The 18,248-nt window shown below is 38.0% G+C and overlaps 1 protein-coding gene across 1 annotated transcript in view; it reads left to right on the forward strand.

Annotated features, from left to right (window-relative positions):
* The window catches only part of MTFR1 (mitochondrial fission regulator 1), a 59,796-nt gene that overhangs the window by 10,961 nt on the left and 30,587 nt on the right, over window positions 1-18,248 (forward strand). Inside the window, exons 2-3 of the mRNA XM_061123406.1 lie at window positions 4,059-4,198; window positions 10,926-11,024. Of these exons, the coding sequence (XP_060979389.1) occupies window positions 4,136-4,198; window positions 10,926-11,024 (162 nt within the window). The 5' untranslated portion in view covers window positions 4,059-4,135. The remainder of the gene's footprint in view (window positions 1-4,058; window positions 4,199-10,925; window positions 11,025-18,248) is intronic.

The following is an 18,248-nucleotide window of genomic DNA, read 5'->3' on the forward strand; positions in this document are numbered from 1 at the left end:
ATTTCTGCAAAAAATTCCTGAAAGTCACATAATTTAATCAAAAGCTATATGTGTTTTATTTGAGGTGTAACTTGCATTACGAAAAGTATGTAAGTGTGCAGCATCTTGATAAGCATTCCCAGAGTAAACACATCCAACTGTCTGTCAAGACATACAGCTTGGCCAGCATCCACTGAAATCCCTCAGTCACTACCTCTGTCTCCACAACAATTAGAAAAAAAGCTTTGAAAAAGAATTCATAATCTGTGATTAGCTTGCTTTTAGTTTGACCTGTCTTAGATCTTTATGTAACTAGATTCAAACAGTTCTGTATTGGATGCATTATTGTAAATATTATAACCGCTCAGCACTGGCAAGAACATGTGTTTATGATGTACTAGTGCTGAGGAGTCCAGAGTGCACAGTTCCATTTAGGGAAGGACTTGGAGAAGAGAGGAGTCAGCTGAAGTCATAGTTGAATGATAAGGAATGCTCAGGCGTCCTTAAGTCAGTCCTCATGAGGAAGAGAGGGTGGTCAAGCAGTGCTTCCTAAGGAGAGCTGCTTTTGCTTGTTTCTTAAATGAGATACAATTTACATACAGCAAAATTCACTCCTTTTGGCAGATTTCTTTGAACGCAGTCATGTAACCACCACCACAATCAAGATAGAGACTATGTCCATTTTTCCAAAACTTGCCTTGTGCTCTGTTGTAGTTGTTACAGTGGAGCTGTTCCTCCACTGACAGTCCCTGGTGACCCCTGATCTGTTCTGTTGTCTCTTCAGTTTTGCCTTTGAGGGAGAGTTTTGAAAAGAACTTAGAGCAGTAATTCGGAGATGGTTGGATAGCATCACCGACTCAATGGATATGAGTTTGAACAAACTCTGGGAGATGGTGAAGGACAGGGAAGCCTGGTGTGCTGCAGTCCTTGGGGTCGCAAAGAGTTGGACGTGACTGAGCAACTACACTACCACCCCCACAAAGAGCAGTGATTGATTGGAAACAGCCTGGGTATAAAGTGAGCAAGAATAAGCAAGTACTGGACCCTTTGACACAGCATTCTACAGGGAGAGCCAAGTTTCAGTTCGGTGAGGGAGGAAATGCTTACCTTCATTCAAACAGGCTTCCAGAGAGCACAGTGGAGCGGTCTGGAGTAAAGGGTAGCTGTAGGAGGCCCCCAGCTATGTGACCTCTCTTCCATGTTTTCTGTTTAACAAGGATCATTCACTTCCCTGGTGGCTTAGACGGTAAAGTGTCTGCCTACAGTGGGGGAAACTCGGGTTCAATCTCTGGGTTGGGAAGATCTCCTGGAGACGGAAATGGCAATTCACTCCAGTATTCCTGCCTGGAAAATCCCACGGATGGAGGATCCTGGTAGGCTACAGTCCATGGCTTCGCGAAGAGTCGGACACGACTGAGCGACTTCACTATTCTCCTTATTGAAAATTCCTTTTTTTTCTTTTTGATGACAATATCTCACATTTTTCGTTACCTCTTTTGAATATTTTTTCCCACTGACCTTTGCTTGATCCTCAGGTATTTCCTGAGATTTCTATCCTGGCTTCATTTCTTACTCTGTATGAGTTAGCCCATTCACTCTCAGGTTGCATTTTCTAAGCCACGCTTCCTAATCTTTCTCTCTAGTGCAGACTCTCTTCCTTGTAAGAATAATTTTTAAAAAAACCTTTCACTTAAAAAATTAGGAAAAAACTTCTCAATGGAAGCTATCAAAATATGCCCCCAAAACCTGTGAAGAACCCCCTACTAAAATTAAAAAGACTGACAGTACCAAGTATTAATCATTGACAGTACCAGGGATTGTTGAACAGCTAGAGCTCTTTTATTTATCTGCTTTTGAGAGTGTAATTGGTATAACAACCTCAGAAAAGTTAGTTTCTATTAAAGATTTAACCATGTATCTGTATATATTATGATCTGGCTATCTTACTCCTGGGTATAAACTCAAGAGAAATTAGTTCTTATGTGTACCTCGCTATGTTATGTGCATGAATTGTTTCAGCAACTTTATTTGTAACAGCTAAAAATGGAAACAACCCAAATGTTCAGGAACAGTAAATCATGTAACAACACTGTAAATTAACAATATACTTCAACAAAATAAAACAAGAAACAAAAAATCCCTATTAAATTGGGTAAGTTAAATTGTGGTAGAGTATCATAGCAAAATACTGCACATCAGTGAAAAAGAACTGTGGTTCCCAAATCATGGGAATAAATCTCGCAGGCAATGTTGAGTGAAAGAAGTCAGACCCAAAAGAGTACATACAGCCTGCAAATGTGATAGACTGCAGAAGTTAGAGTACTATTTAGATGGGTGAAGCATAGATATTGATGGGGTGAAGGCTCACAGAAGCTCTTGGCATTCTTTAAGTGTTTTATATTTTGGTTTGGATGGAGGTTCTACAGGTTTATACCTGGACACACTTAGAATTTGTGCACTTTTCTGTGTAAGTTATATCTCAGTTTCTAAAAAAGCAGAAAGGGGAATTCCCTGGCCATCCAGTGGTTAGGACTTGGCGCTTTACTGCTGAGGACTCAAGTTCAATCCCTGGTTAGGGAACTAAGATCCCATAAGCCTCGAGGCATGGCCAAAAAACCCCAGAAAACGGTGATAGGTTTTCAAATCCTAAATAAAACCATCCTTTTTCTCTGATCAGTTTTTTTTTTGGCCAGTCATCTCCAGCTTATTTTTGGCCCTCTGCACTTTTTATTCCCATTACCTCAGAGTATTCATTCTTATAAGCAATTATAGATGCTGGTAATATTAAAATATATTAATATCTCACCACTGTTGTAGTTGTGACCGTTTCTTAGTTACCAGTAAATTATATGTTCCTGTTAGTGCTTTCTCTTTCATTACATACTTTGATCTGTCATTGGGGCTGGTCTCTTTCTAGTTCATGTTTCACCCAGCACCTGGCATATTTATGTCATCTTTATTCTACCCCACCCCCCCTCCATTCTTTATAATTGTTCATCAAGTTCTTCTCAAAGTGTAGGCCACAAACTTTATTTCTGGTCCACAAGAGGATAAACTTCTATCAGAATATGAATCAAATATATCACAAAGTACACAGTTTTTTTAAAGGCTTCCTTGAGAAGAAAGCAGCACATTGATTTATATCTGGTCTACAGTCCTTGTCGCTTTGGAGACCAGCTCTTCCAGTAAACTGGTTTATGCCGTATGAGTTCATATCTGTGTCAGATATACAGTGTATTGATGGGGAGAGGAGGAGGATGAGTGGCAGTGTCAGCGCCAGTGAGTGTGGAAGAACTTTGTCATTTTTTTGACCTGACATCTGAAGTCCTGCCTTATATTTATGAAGTTCCTTTAGGATTTTGGTGGAAGGTAGAATCTGCCAGGTGTACGCTCAGTCTCTCTGTCATGTCCGACTCTGTGACCTCATGGATTGGAGCCCGCCAGGCTCCTCTGTCCATGGGATTTCCCAGGCAAGAATACTGGAGTGGGTTGCCATTTCCTTCTCCAGGGGATCTTCCTGACCCAAGGATTGAACCCATATCTCCTGCACTGCCAGGCAGATTCTTTACCACTGCACCACCTGGGAAACCCTGTAGTCAGGTAGGTTTGACCAAACAGATGCCACTAGTAGGACAGCACCTCAGGAGCCAGTGAGACGGAGAAGTGGGACCTGGTAGATTCTGTCCCGTCAGTAGTCACGGGAGCAGCTGTAGAGGTGTCTCCCAAGACAGTTTTGCTATAATTTTGGATGTCTTTCCTGGTTGTGTAGCCTCTAAGTTTCTTCTAAGATTGTTATCTACTGGGTGTCTTTCCATAAATATATTTTCTGCTTAAGTCAGCCACAGTAGGCTTTCATCGCTTTCAACATAGAACCCTGACTGGAAAAGTTAAAAAATAGTTAGAAAAACAATTGTAATACTAGTTTATATAAAGCTGATCTCAAGCAAAAAATTTTTTTAATTTACACACACACAAAGATTTAAGATGTTGTAGATTAGACTGACTTTGTGAGACGTGTTGTAGACAGTAAAGATTCTAAATAATAATTTCACTTTAGTATTTGCATTTTCAAATTTCAGTGTGCTTTATGGACCATGTGCTGCTATGTATGCCTGAAGTACTTGAAATGCAAATTTGGAGAGACTTTGCCATCTAAATGCTTGGCTGGATTAAACGCCTAATTAGGATGATTTTTCAACAGGTTGGAAGCATGCAATCGGTGAGTGCTCAAAATTCATTTTTAAAATCCAGACGTTGATAATTTTTTTCTGGGAAAAATGAATCTATGTATGGCCAACATGTACTGTTTAATTTGCTTGCTATTTAAATCATGGAAATGAATCTTTATCCAGCATCCTAAGGGATGGGTTACATCGAAAACTTACTCAATATTCATGTGACTGTTAAAAGCAATGAATTTGTTATTAGTAAGGAAAAGGCTTAAATACATATATATATATAAACCACTGAATAAAATATGTTTGACTAATGCTTGACAACTCAGTGTTGTATAACTGTTAATATTGGAATATTGAATGCTTTTATTATGTGGTTTATTACACAACTGTTTACAATAAAAGTCATGTCTGCTAAAATACAACTACAGATACAAAGAAAAAATTAGTGTAATATGGTTATTCTATGCCAAAGATGCTCTAATCTTAACATTTAAAAAATATATTCTACTGATACATAATTTTTTTTCAGACCCAGTGTAAAGTTATTAAAACAATAGTTGTACCAAGCATATTTTGTGGAACATTTATCATTTTCAAATTTGGTGTTATTGGTGACATGGAATTAAGCTGTTTTCTTAAAAGATATAGGCAAATTACATAATTTGAGTATACTTTTAATTGCACTGCTTTTATGTTTTGCTTTTATTTTGTGTCTCTTCAAGCTGAGAAGGTTGAACTTTTATTTCCCCCAAGCTCCCAAAGTTAACATCTATTTTCTTTGGAGATAAAAAGCAAAGAACCAAATAAAATTACCCTTTTTTATAGTTGCATAATTTTGAGATTATCATCTTGAGGATAAGCAATGGGAAGATGGTTTGTAAAGTTAATACTTTTGTCTTTTTCAGTTGCATATTCTTATGTTTCCAACTTCACGTAGTGCAGCTATACCACCTTTCTTGCTATAAGCTATACCACTTACCACTATTTGGCTACCTGGGGCAGATGAACATTTCAGTACTGACAGCAAGAGAATTTCTTTTCCATTCGGGAAGTCAGGAAGCTTTTGTTGCTAATGATTCCCCCAAAGTGAAGCTTTACAGTTTGTGATTCCTTTTCATTTGCAGTTTTAGTAAGAAGTGTGGTTTAGTGGAAAGATCATATATAGGTCTTGGACTCACACACACCTCAGTCTGAAATGTATTTCTGCCAGTTACTTTCTTCATCTGCAGAGGACGGGCGGGAGGAACTGCTGCCGCACAGGGCGCCCGTGGGTTAAGGGGCAGGGTATGTGCAGTGGCTGTCCGTGGCTTGTGTGTAGCGTCTAGTCAGTGATGGTTAACTTCTACCATTTTGCTCTGTCATCCTCCTGCCCCCGCCCGAAGTCGGGCAATGTGACCAGGGCTGATTGAGGCCAAAGTGCAGAATTTTGTTTCAGGAACAGATAACACGCTTCACTTAGTTTAATTTGCTTATTTAGCTTTATTCATTTTGAACTCTAAATCGAGTGCCTTTCATCAAAGAATGGACCAGGTAAGAGAGCATTCACTTGCTCCCAATATTTTAATAAAAACTGACAGCCCTTTTTACTAATGGCAGATGGAAATACCATTTTTTTTTTTAATGTAACATATCATCACCTTTAACCAGTTAACTGAAAGTCTATATAAAAATAAATTTTCTCCTAACATGAAGCACTATGACCCTTTGGAGTTATTTTCTGTCTTTGTTTCCTGGATCTCTCAGCCTGCTACCTAAGAGTAATCTGAAAATTAAAAAAAAAACCAAAACCACTTTTTAGTTTGATTTTTCAATGATAAAATATGTATTTCTCACTGTTTTTTGATATACAAATGTACTGTGTTTGAATGTATTCAAGAACAAAAACTGCCTTCATCCTTTACGTATTTTATCTGCCTAAAAAAAAAAGTGCAAGTCTGAGATCAGGATTTTGTTTTTGGTGATGATAACCTATTTGTATTGTATCACACAAATCAGCGCCATCATAATAGCTATCATTCATTGGCTTAGTATACCTAGTTCTTTTATGCATATTATCTGTGTTCACTAGAACAGTGATTTGTTTTTTAAACAGATGAGGAACCTGAAGTTCAAGAGTGTTTAACTGAGTTGTTTAAAGTTACCTGACTAAGTGGCAGAGCTATAATATGAATCCAGTTCTGGTTCCAAAATCCTCTTTTTTTAGTATACTTGGCTACCTCTTATAATAGGGGAAGATGACAGTATTTATTAAATAATACATACTTAAATCTTTTAACTCATTTAATGCTCATAAGCATGAGGTCCCCATTTTATAGATGAGGAAAGGGAAATAGGGATCAATGACTTGCCAGCTTTATACAGACAGTAAGTGGTATGCCTACTTTTATTTCTTTTTTAATTTTATTTATTTTAATCTTGGCTTTTAAAGCCAGTCCCACATGCTGTTGAGGCCTCTCTGTTTTCTCTTTGTTGCCTTCCATTTGGCCTCAACATTTGTTTGACTTTAAAACCATATACAGCTGACCCTTGAACAATGTGGATTTGAACTGCTCACATCCACTGATATGCAGATGTTTTTCAGTAGTAAATACTGCAGTACTGCAGGATCCATGGTTGGTTGAATCCGGGGATGTGAAACCCTGGATATTGGGGGCAACTGTAAAGTTACGTGTGGATTTTGTCGGGAAAGTGGGGTAGTGCCTGGTACCCCAACTTCAGTGTTGTTCAGGGGTCTGCTGTATTCACATTTGTCCAAACTTTCTCCTCAGTGTATTATTACTATATTTTTGCCCTTAAGTAAAAATGTTTTTAAACTAGAGAAAGCAAGCTATGAATCTAATGCGATTCTGGTTAATCTCAGTATTTTACGTTGAAAAGTTACAGCAAATATCTAATTTGAACTAGTAATATATTTCCAGTAATACCTAAGAAGAGTACCCTTGTTTTCCTCCTGTGCTTTGGAGGAAGCGTGTGAATGTGGCTAGTTTAGATGAGGAAGAGAACTGAGGGAAGAGTTATCTTCAGTTGCCGAGTTCAAAATTGTTACAGAATTTCATCTTCCTATCTTTACCCTCTTCTCCCCAACAAATACTCTGGTTCCCTTGGAATTAAGAATTTATACCTTGTTGGTCCTAGACTCCCTAAAAATTTGATTAATAGTATGTCCCTTCTTCCCAGAAAAATGTTGTGTATGCACACAATTTTGCATATAATTTCAGGGATATGTGAACCTCAAAATAAGAACCTTGGCTTAGTATTACATAGTTTTTCTAGAGGAAAAAAAAAATTATTTAAAATTAAGTTTCTACTTTATCTTGCTAAGTGGTAACTCTCAAATAGAAATACAGATTAAACTAGTCTGTAACAAACAAATTAACATATAAAGCTTGAGAGCAGTCATCATGATGAGACAGATGACAGCTTCAGATTCCAACCTTACACTTCAGCACTGTGACAATAGCGTTGCACGTTGTTAAAAAAGAACAAATAGCTTTCCTGTTGTCATCCTCCTGCCTTGCTGTCATCACTTTCAAACTCTGTTGCTAAATGTTATGCACTGTCATTACTAGACTCAGATATGCAAACACCCCCACTCCCGATTCATTATTACATTATTTATCAGTAGTTCTTTTGAATAAAGCAAAACAGTTTTTTTATTTAATAATTACATTTATTTAATTATTCCTTAATGGAATTGAATTCTTATTTCTTAATGAAATGGAATTATCTAGTAATGACAGTTTTCTCCCTGACCTCTCTCTAACATCTGAAAATATTAACGACAGTTTATCTTTAGAGGAAGCCTTTCCTTCTCCAAACAAGTATCCTGACAAGCCAGTTCAGCCACCAGTTAGGACAGGAGATGCGCTTGGGCCGTGCAGCCTCCCATCGTGCGCAGATGGTGACTTTCCATACCATCTGTTCATTATTTCTTCACAGCCATTTACAACTTCGCCCCCTCCATGAGGACTGAATAGAAAAAAATAGTCAGACCTAGTTTTAGGTTAGCTGGAAGTTAGCTGCTCCTTCCTCTAACTTTTTCTTCAATCCAGTAAAGTTTATGGCTCCTCCTCTTTCTGAATATCCCCGTCACTAGCTCATTTAGACCCTTGCTCCATATTTTTTGGTGCTAAATGCTATGTAGTTCACAAGTAACAGGAGAACTACCTTATGTTAGTCCACTATGTATACTTAAAAAAATAATCATGTAAAGCAATCTGTTCTTTTACTTTCTTTAACTTTGTACAAAAATCCTAAATAGTCTACTTAGTCCTTGCAAGTAAAAACTGAGTCTTTGGCCACCTTTTGTGGAAGGCACCTGCAAGTCTTTCCTTCTGATATTAAGCAGATGGGAAGAGAGTAATTGAAACTTAGTCCTGAAGCATACATAGCAAGGAAAGCTAAAAGCTGGCAGAAGCCTTAGTTCCTGACCTCGGCAAGTCCTTTCTGAACTTTTCTTTGTGAGCTTTTCTGTCCTCTCCATCTGCAGTTAAGATCTTTGCTTACTGGAGGGACGAAAGGTTTCACATTAGGCTGTGTAACTGTCGCATTGTGATGCATAAATAGTGTTCTACTTGTACATCATAGAAGAGTTTTCACTTGTGGCTAAATAGAAGACACTAGAAATGGTTGACTGGTGTAGTTACTACTGCCCTATGGATTTTTTTTTTTTTTTTTTTTCTTTAAAGATCCATGTCTATTAACATGTATAAGGTAAAGAGTTTGCTTAAATACTGTCCATTTTAGAATTACTTGTCCTTATTTTTTCTTGGCCTCTTACATTGAGTTTGTAAGTCTGTGATTCTTCCCTTTATCCTCTGGTCAGGTGATTTTCCTGCTCTTAGTTCTTATGTGTTATTAATACTGTTCATGTGATGATCCTCTGTATGATCATTGGTGTGGATAATTTCCTTTCTTCAACTCCACGTAATTCTCTTCTAAGCTTCACATAGCTTCCTCTCGTATCCTTTGTTTAATGTTCTTATTTCAGTATTGATGTCTTTCCACTGACCAGTTTTCCAATCTGTATCATCCTTTTATATTTCTTAAAAAATATTTATGTCTCTAGAGCAGGAGTTAATATAGTTTTTGTTGGTTGAAGTGTTAGGCTATTAGTACTTTCTGGAACTCTCCTAGGTAAAATCATCAGTGAAACGTTGAACGTTGTTTTTATTTTATTTTATTTTTTTAACGTTGTTTTTAATGCCTTGAAAAAACAATCGAAGTATAGTTGATCTGCAGTGTTGTGTGAGCTCACATGTACAGCAGGGTGATTCAGTTAAACATATATAGGAAAATATATCTGTTCTTTTTCAGATTCTCTTTCATTATAGGTTATTGCAAGATGTTGAATATAGTTCCCTGTGGTGCACACAGGGTCCTTGTTATTTTTCTGAAACTTTGAACGTATTGATGATGACAATTACATGAGCTGGGGCAGATGCCAGAGGTATATATACCCCATGATCCTCACTTTGACTCATGCTGTTAACCTTAAATTGGATTTGATTGCTAAAATGTAAGAGATCAGACTGCTTCTCTGTTCGTTTTACAAGTTATGCATGCTTTTAGAATGGTCTAGAGGTCTAGTTAGGGTTATGTGTGGAAGCCATGGCTCTTTACACGAACACTGCTTGGTCAAACTGTAATTCCATTCTTCAGATTAGAATGGGCATGGAGTGACTTTAAAAAGGGCAGGCAGTGTCCATGGCTCAGAATACATTATTTATGTCAGGATATAATTGAATATTTAAGTTGAATGAAGTAAATAGTCACATCATTCTCCCTCTTGTCTTTTAAAATTGCTTTTTAATAGCATACTACCTCTCTTTACCTCTTCTGTCTAGGCTTTCAGGTATAGCACTGAAAACAGATGGATAGTTTTTCTCTTTAAGGAAAGAGCATATACTTGGGGCGAAGTTTCAAGGTACATGTCGTAATGATTTAACATTTAACATGCATTTTTTTGTTTGCTTTTTGCTTTGGAGGTTTATGTTTATTTTTGCTTTAAGCATAGCATAATGTCCTCAGTGTATCATGATTTCATCTGAAAAGTTCTGCTCATTAGGCTTATCACTAGCCTATTTAGTATCTTTGTATAAATTAGGAAAATGTACCTTTCCCCCTAGACAAGGTCTCATGAGAAAATGTAGTACAACTGAATTTTGGTCCCCACTTACCCTTGGCCAGGCCTTCCTGTGTAAGCAAACAAAATGAAGCATCGTGCATGGTACAAATTCAGATTTTGAACTTTGTACTGATTTGCATTTGTTTTGAAAGCCTATTGTAACAAAAGCAACTTGTAGTTTTGAGAGACTTATGCATATATGAAATTCTAAAAATAGAGGAGATAAAATAGCTTCCTTTGCAGAATAGTATGGAAGCCTAATGAAAACAGATGAGAGTTTTTATTCCAAATATAATGTTATTTTACAATTACTCGTAGTTCTTTTTATGGGGTGGGGGCATGCCAGCTTGTGGGATCAGATTCCTGACCAGACCAGGGGTTGAACCACTAGGCAACTCCCACTAATTTTTCTTTACATTTTTATATGATGCCTTACGTTAAGCTTTACTGCATTAATAACTGCCTGCTATATATATTATTACATTTTTAATTGAAAAATATTAGCTTATTTCCTGTAACATAGAGCATTCTGATTCCATAATTAATGTGTCAGCTTGTCATGCAGTTAATTGTCTGATGCTTTTGTATGAACAGTTCTGTAAGTCTTGTCATTGAACTTTTGGTCTTTCCTACTTCCTCAGGTTCTTTGGTCTTGGAAGCCATATGGGTCATCTCGGAGTATTGTAAGGAAAATTGGTACCAATTTATCTCTGATCCAGTGTCCAAGAGTTCAGTTTCAGGTACTGTATTTTATATACTTCAGATTTTATATTAATATGTTCATTGGTAATGTAAATAGGCAAGGCAGCTTTAAAAGTACTTTTTGAACCTCTCCTCCCATTGATGCCACTATCAATAAAATAAGAGGATAAAAACCACAGTAAAGTCTTTCTAATTTTAGTTCCTCTGTGAAGTGATTATTCAAGCTCTTTAAGACATTTATCCTTAAGAATACATATTTGAAGACTTAGAAGCATATAGTAAGCCAAGCAGTTAATTCCCAGGTGACCTTGGACATTGTCTTCTAGCACCAAATCAGGAACCACTCACTTCTTTGCTTGGATGTAAAGGTCGTATTTTTTTGATCTGGGCTTTTGTTCCTTACTGTTGTTTTAGTGTTAGACATGTATCACATAGCTTTGTTCTTGTTTTTCAGTAATTCTCTACAACAGTAATAAGACAAAACCTTTCAGTTCAACATTTAAGTATAATATAAAGTTCAGCAGACATTTATACCAATTTTAGATAATAGATTAGCATGTGAAATGTGGAAGATATATATTTAATTCATAATTCAGAAGCGCTCCTGTGAGCTTACTAGATATTATGTATTACTTAAAAGTTACTCCTCCTTGTAGAGACAGTTAACAGTCTGTTCCTCAGTAAGTGGTAGAAATTAGCATTTGTTCAGATTGACTAACAAGGTTGGTCATTGTGCCCACTAGCAGATTGACTGGCAAAACCCTTGTGCATCAATCTAGACATTGACAAATTGGAACTTTCCAGAAGTAATTTTTATCAAATGATACAAAATGATAAATTTTATCAAATTAAAAAAAAATGGAGAAACCTATGGTAGTAATTCTGTCAAGCACAATATCTGAGAATTCAGTTCAGTTAGACACCAACTGCTGATTTCTTTATTTGACAATTTCCTTCAAATAACTATTGTGTTAATCAAGACTTAGTAACTTTTCTTCTGATTGCACTGTTCCATTTAAATTCTATTTGTCAATCTGCTTAACCTAGTTGCAGGAGAATTTGCTTCAGCATTTGTGTTCACCTAGCTAGATGTGAATGAAAGCAATGGAGATAATCTAGCATTTTCTGGTAGCAGCCCAAATCTGCCTTGACAGTCAGTGGGCTGAGGTACTAGGACCAAGTTCATTTTCTTGGAAGGAGCCTCTTTTTCAATGTTATTAGTTACTTAGAAGGGTCTGAGCAGAAAAAGAATTTTAGGTTTAGTACAGGAGCTACATTTGAAAAGAGATTAACATAAGGAGAGAAATAAGGTATGAGAAATCCTGGTGACCTACTTGAGAGTGTAGTAGAAAACAGAAGACATTTGTTTAAAGTGAGATTTTTACTTCTAGGCAGCTTTGTAGCATGCTGCTGCTTTTCAGATTCAAAATCAATCTTGAAAGTGTTTGTCTGTTACTTAGATAATTTGTCTGCTATTTTTCCTCTAAATCCTCTGGTATTTTTGTTTTGCTTTTACCATGTCTATCAGAAATTTTAAAAATGGAGAATCTTTGAAAAATATAAGGGATGCAGTTTAGAGTGATAAAGTTGACAATCATTTTTGCTATTTTTCTGGCTCATTGGGGGTTTGATTGATATGGAATGGGTTTGGACTGTCTAGGACTCCAACATGACTATAGGAAGTCTGAAACTGGGAAGCCACTATTAGACCCAAGGAGAGTAGACCCCCATTATAGGGCCCTATTTAGGAGACAAAAGTTAAAATAGATTAAACTTGAGAATGAAGCATTCATGGGTCAATTCAGAAGCAGTAGTCAAAGCCAGTTCTTTGTTTTCCCGGGTGATTTCCGTGTTTTTGGAAACACAGTTTTGTATTTTGGAAACACAGTTTTGTATTTTCTTTACTTCCCCTACTCTTGTTGGCTTTCACGTCCATTCCTTCCCTTGTGCCCACACTCATCGGCAACACCTCAACTGTGTCGCCCTCACAGCAGTTTTCACCTCTGAAGTCTTAGGCCTCAGTATGTTCCTTCTAGGTCATACCATCTCTTCACTGTTGTCAGCTGACCCATTATCTGGACAAGTAAGACTTTCACATAAACGAGGGGCAAGACAGGAATGTTACTTTGTGATGTGATGGTTAGGATAACTCTCAGTATCATAACTGGTACATAATTAGTGCACAATAAAAGTGGTGGGATTTTATTGTTATTGTCACCTTACAGCAGAATAGCAAATTAAACTTATTTGGCTCACTAAGTGAACTCTGTGATTTACAAATTTGATTTCTGTATATTTATAGGGTCACAAATCAGAACATAGACCAACATGTTTGTTTACACCTGCATCCAGTTAACAGTCACAGGGAATATTGGGCTGGGAATAAAATGAGATAATAAATGTAAAAAAGCATGTAAAAGCACTCTATATTTTTGCTATATTGTTTGTTGGAATGGGGTTCAGAGGTTTTGATTTACAGTGGTTCTCAATACTAGGTGCATATTTAAATCACCAGGAGCTTTAAAAAATAAAACATACATGCTTGAGCTCCACCCCCAAGGCTCCACCCCCTCACAAAAACACTTAACAGGACTTCTAAAGAATATAGATGTCATTCAAAGTTTACTAAATCTGAATTTCATATATTTGACTTTCTTTCATACATTTGTTTTTTAAAACTTCTTCAGGAGCTTTTGCAGCTGGGGTTGAGGACTTCATTTACAGGTTGTGTTTTCATATTTTGCTGAAAAAAGTTTAAAGCAGTATCATGCCTGTCTGTTGGCAAATATGAAAGTAGTCACTAAGGCACCTTTAGGGTCATTTTTATAAATTTAAAATTTTATGAGTTTAATACATGGAATATAAGTGTGGCTTATTGGGGGTAATAAATAAATATTACGCTTAAAAAACCTAAGGCAACAAAAAAGTGATCTTGCATGCTATCAGATAAAGGGATGGGTGGGGACTTGGCCCTGTGCTATAGAAGTTTAAATCCTTGCTCTGCCACGGGCAGACCTCTGGGTAATTTTACCTGGACTACCTTTTTTTTTCCTGTGGAAACCCTGCCCCAGGCTAGTTTCTGGGATGGCTAAGAGTGATTGTTGGAATTGGTGGAGAAGGGAATGTTCTGTAACCAAACAGGTAATGATAAGATTCTCACTGCAGTTCTCACACTGTCACTAAATCTGGAAGGAAAACAACCACCTGCCCATTGCATTTAGCAAGTAAACTTGAGATCCATGTATTATGTTAGGTACTGTTGGTCAGTGATGAACCAAACAGCCATGATCTTCACCCTTACTGGGATATAGTTCAGTGGAGAGATATGAAGGAAATAAGCTAATAAATGTACAATTGCCATTTATACCGAGTGCCCTGAAGGAAGAGTTAGAGTTCCCATGCTCCATGGGAAGACTAACAGGTGGTCCAGGAGGAATGATAACTAAAGATTAGAAGGAGCCAGCCCCGCAGAGAGCTGAGGAGAGGAATGAAGGTGGGAGCGGTATTGGCTGAGAACAGTCAGTGCAGAGGTCCTGAGGCAAGACCGAAGTGACTGTGTGAGGAGCGAGACCAGGCCCCTCTGTCAGGAGCAGGTGAGGTGGGAGGCGTGGTGTGTGTCATGGTCTTTGATGTCTCAGCCTTCTGAGGATAAGTACCTGGACTCATACTAAGAATCCTCATTAATCTTAACATTTTCCCCAGTTTGTTGTTGCCGGTGTTGTTCAGTCACTAAGTCGTGTCCAGCTCTTTGTGACCCCATGAACTGCAGTACACCAGGCTTCCCTGTCCTTCAGTATCTCCCGGAGTTTGCTCAGACTCATGCCAATGAGTCTGTTTGAGTTGGTGATGCCATCCAACCATCTCATCCTCGGTCACCCGCTTCTCCTCCTGCCTTCAATCTTTCCCAGGCATCAGGGTCTTTTCCAGTGGGTCAGCTCTTCCCAGCAGGTGGCCAAAGTATTGAAGTTTCAGCTTCAGCACCAATCCTACCAGTGAATATTCAGGGTTGATTTCCTTTAGGACAGACTGATTTGATCTCCTTGCAGTCCGAGGGACTCTCAAGAGTTTTCTCCAACACCACAGTTCAAAAGCATTAATTCTTTGGTACTCAGTCTACTTTATGGTGCAACTCTCACATCCATACATGACTACTGGAAAAACCATAGCTTTGACTATATGGACCTTTGTCAGTAAAGTGAAGTCTCTGCTTTTTAATACACTGTCTAGGTTTGTCATAGCTTTTCTTCCAAGCAGCAAGCGTCTTTTAATTTTGTGGCTGCAGTCACCATCTGCAGTAATTTTGGAGCCCAAGAAAATGAAATCTGTCACTATTTCCACTTTTCTCCCCCCATCTATTTGCCATGAAGTAATGGGACTAGATGCCATAAATTTCATTTTTGAATGTTGACTTTTAAGCCAGGTTTTTCACTCTCCTCTCTCACCTTCATCAAGAGGCTCTTTAGTTCCTCTTTGCTCTCTACCATTACAGTGGTGAAAGTGAAAGTCGCTCAGTTGTGTCTGACTCTTTACGACCCCATGGACTGTCCATGGAATTCTCTAGGCCAGAATACTGGAGTGGGTAGCCTTTCCCTTCTCCAGGGGATCTTCCCAATCCAGGGATTGAACCCAGGTCTCCCGCATTGCAGGCAGATTCTTTACCAGCTGGCTGAGCCACAAGGGAAGCCCCATTATCGTGGTACCTACCATCTGCATATCTGAGGTTGTTGATACTTCTCCTAGCAATCGTGATTCCAGCTTGGTCTTCATTCAGCCCTGCATTTCACATGATATAGTCTGCATTTAAGTTAAATAAGCAGGGTGACAATATGCAGTCTTGATAGCTTCCTTTCCCAATTTGGAACCAGTCTGTTCCATGTCTGGTTCTAACTGTTGCTTCTTGACCTGTATACAGGTTTCTCAGGAGGCAGGAAAGGTGGTGTGGTATTCCCATCTCTCTTAAGAATTTTCCGTAGTTTGTTGTGATCCACATAGTCAAAGGCTTTAGTGTAGTCAATGAAGCAGATGTTTTTCTGGAATTATCTTGCTTTTTCAGTGATCCAGTGGATGTTGGCAGTTTGATCTCTGGTTCCTGTTTCTTTTCTAAATCCAGCTTATACATCTGGAAGTTCTAGGTTTACATACTCTTGAAGCCTGACCTGGAGGATTTTGAGCATTACTTTGCTAGCATGTGAAATGAGCAGAATTGTGTGGTAGTTTGAACATTCTTTGATGTTTCCTTTGGGATTGGAATAAAAACTGACCTTTTCCAGTCCTGTGGTCACTGCTGGGTTTTCCAGATTTACATCTACCAGATCTAGTCCCTTGAATCTGTTTGTCTCACTTCCACTGGATAATCATAAGGGATTTGGTTTAGGTCATGCCTGAATGGCCAATGATTTTCCCTACTTTGTTCAATTTGAGCTTGAATTTTGCAATAAGGAGCTGATGAGCGGACCCACAGTCAGCCCCAGGTCCTGTGTTTGCTGACTGTATAGTGCTTCTCCATGTTCAGCTACAAGGAATATAATCAATCTGAATTTGGTATTGACTGTCTGGTGATGTCCATGTATAGAGTCATCTCCTGTGTTGTTGAAAGAGGGTGTTTGTTATGACCATTGCATTCTCTTGGCAAAACTCTGTTAGCCTATTCCCTGCTTCATTTTGTATCCAAGGCCAGACTTTCCTGTTACTCCAGGTATCTCTTGATTTCCTACTTTTGCATTCCAATCTCCTGTGATGAAAAGGACATCTTTTTTTGGTGTTTGTTCTAGGAAGTCTTACAGATCTTCATAGAATCATTCAACTTCAGCTCCTTTGTCTTTATTGGTTGGGGCATAGACTTGGATTATTGTGATGTTGAATAGTTTGCCTTGGGAAATGAACCAAGATCATTCTGTCATTTTCAGATTGCACCCAAGTACTGCGTTTCAGACTCTTTTGTTGACTTTGAGGGCTACTCCATTGCTTCTAAGGGATTCTTGCCCACAGTAGTACATATAATGGTCATCTGTATTAAATTTGCCCATTCCCGTCCATTTTACCTAGATTCATGAACCTAACAGTCCAGGCTCCTATGCAATACTGTTCTTTACAGCACTGGGCTTTACTTTCACCCCCAGACACATCCACAACTGGGCATCATTCTGCTTTGGCTCAGCCTCTTCCTTCTTTCTAGAGCTATTTCTCTCTTCTTCCCCAGTAGCATATTGGACACTCACCGACCTGGGGAGTTCATCTTTCAGTGTCCTATCTTTTTGCCTTTTCATACTGTTCATGGGGTTCTCAAGGCAAGAACACTCAAGTAGTTTGCCATTCCCTTCTCCAGTGGACCACTTTTTATCAGGCCCTGACTTAGCAGGGACCTGCCCTTCAGCATTATCCGTTACTTTCTGATAATCTGCTGTATGCTAGCGTGAAATGTCATACTGTGTGTGATGTCCATTTCTTGATATTAATATTTTTGCTATAAGATGGCCATTAAGGATAACTGAATCAAGATTACAAGTGTTACGTTGTATAAATTTGGTAGCCTGGCATAGTAATTTGAAGCCCAGCTCTGTAAGTAACATTTATGATATTTTATTCTTTCTCAGTAATTGACTTCTTAGAGACTTGTTTCTCCATTGGGGATACTGTTACTTACCTTCCTGGGTTCTTATGAGGGATAAACACATTTCTCTCCCTCTCAACTCTCAGGTCTTTTTTCCTTCTCCCTATTTTCCCCTCACCTTCTTCCTCCCCCCATTCTAGGTGTGTCATGAATAGAAAGTGTTAATAAATGCTCAGTTTTTTGTTTTTTTTTAAGTGACCACATCACTCAGCAGTGTTAGTGCCTGCATTTCAGCTAGAGTATTTGGTGTTCTTTACACAGGCATGCCCTGTGACCTATTGGTGTCACTATATTAAAATGCAGAAATTCTGCTTTTAATATTTTAACTATGACAGGAATTGGTAGAAAAAGAGGAATAATTAAATCTGTAAATAAAAAAGCTAGATGTTGTTATCAGTATTTTACAGTATTGCTTTGAAGAATATATGTTTTGCATTTAGCTATAAACAACTGGTGGTAAAATAGACTGAGTATATTTACTGTTACACCATTTTTGGCAAGAAACAGAGAATCCTGGTTTCCAGGACCAGTGTGTTTATTTTATGAAAAGTCCCATGAGGACATGCTGAGTTCTTCTAATATTTTAAGTATTTCAATACTTTATATTTTTATTTTATGTATTTTATTTAATAAATCAGTTTCTTTAGTATAG

The sequence above is a fragment of the Dama dama genome, chromosome 21 (assembly GCF_033118175.1).
Source record: "Dama dama isolate Ldn47 chromosome 21, ASM3311817v1, whole genome shotgun sequence".
NCBI lineage: Eukaryota > Metazoa > Chordata > Mammalia > Artiodactyla > Cervidae > Dama > Dama dama.